This window comes from Poecilia formosa, unplaced genomic scaffold (assembly GCF_000485575.1).
Source record: "Poecilia formosa unplaced genomic scaffold, Poecilia_formosa-5.1.2 Scaffold239, whole genome shotgun sequence".
Lineage (NCBI taxonomy): Eukaryota > Metazoa > Chordata > Actinopteri > Cyprinodontiformes > Poeciliidae > Poecilia > Poecilia formosa.
Genome location: NW_006800178.1, coordinates 338 through 8,718, shown reverse-complemented (window position 1 = coordinate 8,718; position 8,381 = coordinate 338). Strand labels below are relative to the sequence as shown.

General features: G+C 41.4%; 1 protein-coding gene across 1 annotated transcript; it reads left to right on the top strand.

Moving 5' to 3' along the window:
* Window positions 1–186: 186 nt before the first annotated feature.
* LOC103149897 (acetylcholinesterase collagenic tail peptide-like) lies at window positions 187–7,892 on the top strand. The gene is made up of 15 exons (XM_007569263.2): window positions 187–861; window positions 1,607–1,733; window positions 1,987–2,099; window positions 2,251–2,292; window positions 2,417–2,443; window positions 2,523–2,594; window positions 3,699–3,764; window positions 4,739–4,765; window positions 4,853–4,897; window positions 4,978–5,013; window positions 5,097–5,177; window positions 5,353–5,449; window positions 6,138–6,247; window positions 6,494–6,613; window positions 7,572–7,892. Exons 2-15 carry the CDS (start codon window positions 1,658–1,660, stop codon window positions 7,599–7,601), a joined length of 942 nt encoding a protein of 313 aa, XP_007569325.2. The 5' UTR covers window positions 187–861; window positions 1,607–1,657; the 3' UTR covers window positions 7,602–7,892.
* The last annotated feature ends 489 nt before the right edge of the window (window positions 7,893–8,381 follow it).

The window sequence follows — 8,381 nt, the reverse complement described above, 5'->3', positions numbered from 1 at the left end:
GAAAACAAACAAGTGAGATGGAAACATTTGTCCATCTAGTTGCACAATAAATCTTCACACTAACAAACAGATATTCTCCTAAAGGAGCCAAAAGCTCCCCTTTCTTGAAATATCAGGTTTACTAACAGAATCGATTGATCAGTAATAAAAATCCTCTAAACGACATCATGTCTAATAACGGCACACAGTGTCGCTGTAACAGCCGTGCCTCCACGCTGCCATCAGATCTGCTCTTGTTCTTCCATCGCCGTGCCAAAGTGAAAGCGTTCTTCGCTCAGATGCTGTGACGTGAAGAAGTCCAGACCTGAACCTGGTTGAAATGCTGCGGCCACACAGCGAACCGCAGGACAGGCTCTGAACTGCTGCTGACTGATGAGAGGAAGACCTACTGAATCATGGAGTTTCATCCCACTGCTTCTTGCTTTACTTTCATTGTAATAACACTGTAATATGGGACAATGTTGTACCTCTGATGTGCTTCCTGTGTTTTTAGATCTGGAAAAGCCCAGATAGTCCATCTGTAACCTGACAAGTGAAAGGGTTTGTGTGTGTGTGTGTGTGTGTGTGTGTGTGTGTGTTTCTGCCATCCTGCTGTAGTAAATCTGTTGGCTGCAGCAGTGACAGGCTGACATATAACAGCTAACAGGAAATGCCAGTGACTTCTCCCTGCTCTGAGCTTTGATGAGCAAGCTCCTCTTTGGCTCGGTGTTTAAGTAATTATCTGATTTTTTTTTGCTGAGCTCTGCCAGTGGCTGCGCTGCTTTTCCACGCTTTATTGAGATGAGCCGGATTCAGGCGTGCAAGCTTAGCAGATTGTGCTCCAGCTCTGCAGGACGAGGTCCCAGAGGATTCAACGACACGGTAAGACACAGCATGCAGGGAACGGTGCATGGGAACCTGCTAGAATAAGAGTTTGTCAGGGTGGATGCCCTCATGTTAACCTCTGATCATTCGGTGGAAGGAGTGTTTTCTTTACAAAGTCTTTAAAGTGTGTCAGATTGAATTCCTTAGCCACTTTGGATGATTGAGGTTTTTCTAGCATATTTTCCTAGTGTGTGTGTGTGTGTGTGGCTTTTTTTTGTTCTGATGACATCTTTGGCCGTAGAGGAGCGTTGTACTGGAAGAGCTGCAGGAGATGAGTTATTGCAGGCAGAGTGGTGCAAGTTTTACATCCTCCTGAGATCATCCTTAGTGTGAACGGAGCTCAGCTGTGTGGAAAAACGCTTCCACACACACTGTCCGAGATACTTTTCATCATTTTCAACTCTTACTCGGTGTTACACACCACAACCACTGTAACACACTGAGCAGATGAGAACACAAGAAACGGGATGAGTGAAGATTTATGAGCAGCTGTTAGCTTGCAGCTTAACTTTCTTCATGAAATGGATATTTTTTATATATTTCTGTTGAATCTGCTCAATTATTCAGATTATTACGTTTCTGTTTAGGAAGACGGAGCAGAACGCAAAAAGAAACAGATGAATCGATGCTGGATTATCTCAACGTTCTTTAAGGGAGATCTATTAGTTGATGGATTCGACTTTTGCCTGACTCCAGTTTGTCACAGACCCAGAACGTCTCAAGAGAGTTTTTGTTTTCAAAGGTTCATTTCTGAAGCGGTGATCGTCCGGTTGCTGCTTCATGAAGAGAAGAGATGCTGACGATGCTGCTTCTGGGATGGACTGCATTACTTTCTGGCCTCCCACATGCAGCTTCCTCTTTAACGTCCCGTAAGTGAAAAGTGAACACTGTCCCCAGAACCTCCTCTCATCATTGTTTAGTCGGTGGAGCAAAATCCCTGAACTCCTCCAGTAAGGGCTCACCGATAAATCGGCCCAGACTTCCTTAGTTTTGGGAGGTCGGTGGTCGCCCGACACTTACATGTTAAACCAATATTTGGCTTCACGTGGACTACAAGTCTTTCTCTGTGTCTCTAATGTTCTAGCAGTATTTCACGTGTTTATGTTACTTGTGTACATACAGGATTTCCAGTGAGTAGAGGCAGCAGATGGCCGGCTCGGAAATGTGAAGTCTTCATCCTGCCTCCTCTTCCTCCTCCTATGTTTCCTCCAATCAAACACAAAGCAGAGCTGATGGTAAGGAGGCCTTCAGCTCACACACCAGTTAAAAAGCATGCTCTGCAGCACATTTAGTTCTGCAGTTTCAGCTTCTATAATGTCGTTGGGTTGCAAACTATGAAAAAAAATTCATCCGGCGATGCTGAGCCCGTTGTCCTCATACCTTCAGGTCGACATGACAGAACACGTCACAGGACCCACAGGAGAAAAGGTGGGGAAGGTCTTTTCTATTTTATATGCTAATCGTTGCTAAGGCCACCCAGCACAGTGGCACAGAGAACTTTTTTTTTTGTTTGAAACATTACAGAGCGCTTTATGATGTTTTATGTTTAAAGGGCTGCAGAGGGCTGCGAGGAGCAAAGGTACAGAACTCAAATTTTATCTGTTTTTTTTTATGTTATAGATTTAAAGCAATAGTTCCTTAATTCTGTTTGCTTTTAGGGTAAACCTGGTGTGACGGGTCCAAAAGGAGAGCCAGGACCACAAGGTCCTCTGGGAAAACCAGGCCAGAAGGTAAAAGGCAGTTTATACCATTTGAAAATCTACACAAGTCAGGGACATACAGTTTGTCCCAACATATGCTTATGTTGTTAAGATAATGACCAACAATTGAAAAGGATGCTAAAAGAATCTAAGGTTTGTTTAGCCAGTCAACACTGTCATTTTCAAAGATCTTTATTAAATCATCTACTCCTCTGTCGAAACTATAAGTAGATTAACACCACTTTGTACGGTGCACGGTTCTCGTGTGGTCTTCTCGGTGCTGCACGCACTGCAGGCTTGTCAAACACACCAGGACCCTGAGAACCGACCCAGACCTGAACATGGAGCAAATGACTGTGTCCCAACCCGCCAGGCTCAGGCCACAAATCTAAACACAAGTAAAGTTTGATTGCTAATTAGGAATAAAGTCTAGAAACATGCAAACCTATGCAAGTACAAAAAAGTGAAACACATATACAAGACTATATATAACTTTTCAATTGTTTTAAGTCTAAAATAATTCATCTGAAAGCTTTAATTGGGTCTCCAGCGAGTTCTCCATTTCCACATTGAAGGCTCCCATCTCTGTGATTGATCCTGTAAAATATGGTGCAATCATTAACTCTGTCCAAAAGCCTGACCATTACGTAAACAAAATAGCGTGTAGCTGCATGGCGGCATAGATTACCGTATAAATTTTTTTTACATGACTGTTCATTCATATCTGCACTACCAAATATGGTGCACACATTTTAAAATGATACATTTTTAAGTAATTGCGCATCATCTCAAAACACAAGCTTTCAGTGAAAATGAAAAACAATCCAGATATTATTATTAGAAATTTTGATCAATCTCATGAGAGCAGACATTTTGAAAAGGCAAAAAAAAACAACAACAAACAAACAAAAAAAAACACTGCACCATAATGCACTGTACTGAAGTGCAGTTATAATCCAGCAGAAGGCAAAATACATGTCAAATATTGTATTCAACAGGTCGTTACAGTATTAATCATGCTTGGGGGAAAAAAGAGAGTTCACAGAAACTTTTGAAGCAAATATGATACAAATGGTGGTCAAAGGCTTTGACCTTTGGAAGCCTGGAGCTGATGGGGGTCACTGTGTCCCACAGGGGGAGAAAGGTGAGAGAGGCTGGAGGGGTCTGTACGGAGACATCGGGACTCCTGGGATGATAAAGGTGCAACAAAGCTTTAATTCATATTACGTTTTACCAATTCATGGAGAAAATGTCTCAACTATTTAAAAATAAATTAAAAATGCATGTCTCCATAATATGTAGAACAACACCACCAGGGGGGGCCCAAGAGTACCCTCTGATTTTGTTTTGTAGTGCTAGATTACACATTTTACACTGCCTGCACTTTCTGTTCCAAGTTAAAAATAAATTATATTTAATTTGTTAGCTGGCTTACAGTGTTTGTCTGCAGGTATTACCTTTAAATAGTTAAATTAATATGCTACATTTAAATAACACTCTGAATCTCAAAATACAAATTAGAGCAGTTTTGCTTGTTTGCTTCTCCTGTGAGGTTAAAGTCAACAGCCATAATAACCAGTGTGATGTGCACTGAAAAAACACAAAGTCTGACCAAGTATTGTTGTGCAAATATCTTAGTACATTTGAAATAAGACAAATTTATATTTATAAATTTATAAGTAACTTTTCAGCAAGATATAGGAGCTTGTTGTAAATCAATATTTCCTTAATATTGATTAAAAAATTCTAGTTCCACTTGCAGATTACCTCACTTATAACAAGACATCTTTTTCATGGTATAAGTGAAATAATCTGCCAGTGGAACAAATATGTTTCCATCAGTATTAAGGAATTATTTACTTAAAACAAGATGCTATTTCTTGTTACTTGTTAGCTAGTTTTGTCTTATTTCATTGGAACTAAGATATTTGCTGTAGAACTAAACAAAAATTCTTGGTACGATTTAGTTTTTGCAGTGTAAGCTAATAATTGATAGTATGGTGCAGCCTAGGAACGATGAAGTATCTGGTTTTGACATGTTGGTATGGGGAAGGGGCAAATTAAAATCTGGTTGGGGCCCCAAAAAGGCTTGGGCCAGCCCTGTTGGTGTTTATGAATTTAGCACAAGTGGACCACAGAATGGACCTAAGGGAGTTTGTGTTGTGTTGTTACAGGGCAGTAAAGGTCATCCAGGACTCAGGGTAAGGAACATTTTCTCCTTCCTTTTCTTGCCAGCCCTCTCTGAGCTGCTCGTCTCTCATCTCCTGTCTTTTCTCTCTCGTTATCAGGGTGATAAGGGTCTCAAAGGACACAGAGGCCCCACAGGAGAGAAGGTTAGGAAGTCAGATCTTTTTCCTCCACTCAATGCTGATCGAAACGCACTCGGATCTGGTGTGTATGTGTGTGTCCGCAGGGCGAGCGTGGCATCCCTGGGACGGCCGGAGAGCAGGTGAAACTCTGACTGATGAGTGTTAGACGTATATAAAAGCTGCGTGGCGGAGAGGCTGTGACAGAATGCATGTCCTGTCTCAGGGACACCCGGGTCAGAAGGGGGACAGAGGTCTGATGGGGGAGCAGGGAACAAGAGGAGAGCCAGGAGCCAGAGGAAAGATGGTAGGTCCACATAGATGTACTGCATGCATACTGACGGGTGCTCATGTTTTCTCACTGATTGTGGTAGAACAACACAAAGTAGTGCATAACTGTGAAGTGGAAGGAATGTATGCATCTATAGTCATAAGCAAGCATTGATTTTTCAAAGAGTCAGTAAGTCAGTAATTGTGTGCAGGGCTTGAAAGGTTCTATTGGACTGGCCGGGGAGCAGGGACACCCTGGTGCAGCAGGACTGCCTGGTCTACATGGAGAGCCTGGTCTACCTGGACAAGGTCTGTATGGAAAGAAAAAATATCAATATAAAATAGTTAAAAATATGATTCAGTTCACTCCATTCACCAAGTATAACTCATTATGTTGATTAATTCCACACAGTAAGATGTTTTCAAGTCCTTATTTCTGTTAATGTTGATTTTTCTGCTTACATTTAATGAAAATGAAAATCTATTCTTTTTTATATTACAATAAAAAAGAATAGATTTTTAATACTGAAATGTGGGCTGAATGAAAAAGTTGGTTTAACACCTCAGTGAAGGTCGTTACATGTACCTGGGCTTTATAAAGTCATTATGAGCTTTCCATGTGTAATCATGGCTGTTGAGACCAGTGGTTTCATATATTGGCAGTTGCCCAGGGTAACAGTAGAAATGGGGCGCATGGTGAAAAGAACAACCCAGCTGTAGTTGGAGTCCTATACAAGTTTTCTGTGCAGTTGCCAATTTCAGCAGACAGGAGTCAGACCCGCATGCTCCTCCTTGATAAACAATGGAGATAAATGGATCTGTGAGCCTTAGAAACTTTTCAAACTCTAATGTTTACCTCTGTAGCATACGAAGCGTTTGATCCATATCCCTGCAGTTTTATTGTTGAGTTGAAGCATGAGAACAAAATTGCTGACATACCTGATAAGAAGTTAGGCGCTCCGGACCCGGCTGAGTGAAGCAGCTCGTGTTGTTCCAGTGTACATCCTGCCAGGCCTGCAGGGAGACTCCGGCAGCAGAGGACCCTCAGCCCCCTGCAGCTGCCCACAGGGTCAAAGTTCACAGAGACCATTGGACAACGTCCTGACGGTCAGTAAACTCACCCACTTCCACTGACTGAACAATGTGGTTCCAACAATCAACACATCAACCTGAGGTCTGATAAGTGGAGGCGGCATGCTTCCTCCCAGCAGGGGGCCTTAGATATGCATCCTGACATTCAGGCCTCATCTGTTTGAGATCCTGTTAAATTCTGTGAGCTTCTTCTTGTCTCAGGTATCTTAATTGTTCCCCCCTTTTTTAGGATAGATATTCATCCCGTCTTTATCTCTGCAGGTGTTTGTCGCAGACGGAGAGAAAGAGATGAGGCGGCTGCGTGGGGAGAACGTGATGGTGCTGCGGACGGACAGAAGATCTCTCTACATCTACACAGATTCTCAGTGGATGAACGTCCTGGTAACCGCTGCCGGAGAGGCAATCCAAGAAGTTTAGAAGGGATAGAAATACAATATTATCGGAAAGAAAAAGGTTTTATTTATCAGGACATAAAAAAACATGATTTGGCCTGTGCTATGATCTAACATTTAGGTTTTCTTGAACCTTCTGCTAGATTCTCATCTGCAGCCAGTGAACAGACGTCCCTTTAGGATGTGTCAAAGAACATCCTGGAACAGTTTAGCTCCACAAGTTTGAGATTACAGAAGTCTACACATGCTCAGAGAGCGTCCATTCACAGAACATCAGCACATACACAGGAAGAAGTTCAAACACAGAAGTTCCTTCAGTTTGTCGCACAGAGTTGACAAAAGTTAAAAGTATTCATACTGATGAGGCATGGGATCAACTACCAGAGTTACTAGAGAGGAAAATTTAAATGAACACATTTAAAGAGCTGGACCAAATGAAAATATTTATTTTCATGTCCTTATTTGACCTTTATATGTTTTTTGTCCCATTAAGTTATGTTGGACAACTGCTTCAACCAGGACTACCACCAAGTATTTTACAGTGATTTGACTTTGATATTGTGAATTATAGAAAAGATCAAGTTTGTTTTTTTTTTTGTTTTTTTTTTGCAGCATGATCGTCTTTAGGTACCGTATGCTATTGTTCCTCATGAATAGATCGCAGCATGTTCAGTTCACTGCAGTCGTATTAAATGAAGTAGAATTTGAATAAAAAGTTCATTTACTTTAGTAAATTAATTGACTAATTATTTATTTGCACACAGACTGATTTCAAGCCTTTGTTTTATTTAATCTTGATTGACTGCCTTTCACCCAATACATGACATTTATAATCAGAATGTGACTTCACACTAATTGTCTGCTTAAAGGTTATTATATTGAAAAAGTACTTTAACATAGCCATCCATTCTCTGTGTGTTTTTGCTGCGTCTCCCTGTTTGGACCAGGAGGGCCGCAGGCTGCACCCTGACACCTAACTGGGTGATCCTTCCAAGCTGACTGGTGGATCATCAGCTCGATTCCTTCTCCCTCTCATGCAACATTTTACTGGTTTCAAAGATTCACTGAGTCCAGATTAAGAATCTCTGCATGTCTGGTATTTTTTCATTGATGAGGATTTTATTTTATTTTTTTTAACAATTGTTTTTCAAATTCAGATTTTCCTCATGCAAACACGTGTCCATCATAAATGTGAAGCTCTGTTGTATAAGCAACCACAGATGATAAAACAAAAACACCAATAAAGCTCCCATCACTTTTGCAATGTCCGAAAATGTGTTCCCAACATGAACATTTGTGTGTCTGTGTCCAATCCATGGCACATAAACATGTGAAAAACTGGTTCACAGAATAATTAATTTAGGTAAATTGTTATATTTAGCGAAATACTATTGTTGAGGGTCACAGGAAGGCCTCACAGATTAAAAAAAAAAAACTCAAAAAGTGCACTTGGGGCATCAAGAATAAACGGTCCAGGGGCTCATGTTCCTCCCCCGGATGTGCCTGAGTTCACTAGCAAGGACCGTGCCACAAATATGTAAGTTTAAAGATTTATTGCAGGAAAGGAATGGAGGGATGAATGAGCTTGGATCTGAGGATAATGCTGGAGGTCTTGGGAGATGAAGACTCAGCGTGGGGGGTATGGTCTTCAGGAAAATTTGTTCCACTTATTTTCCCAAGCCCAACTACCTCAGGTTCTTCAGGACCCTGCGGGCTTTTCAGACGGAACCTGCAGCAAAAGCATGGAGTAAAGAATG

Bases quoted from the DNA above. Each gene is read 5' to 3' on its own strand.
- LOC103149897 (XM_007569263.2), top strand. From the start codon at position 1,658: ATGCTGACGATGCTGCTTCTGGGATGGACTGCATTACTTTCTGGCCTC. The intron at 2,444-2,522 runs GTACAGAACTCA...GTTTGCTTTTAG, and splicing joins GAGGGCTGCGAGGAGCAAAG to GGTAAACCTGGTGTGACGGG. The intron at 5,450-6,137 runs GTCTGTATGGAA...GTGTTGTTCCAG, and splicing joins GCCTGGTCTACCTGGACAAG to TGTACATCCTGCCAGGCCTG.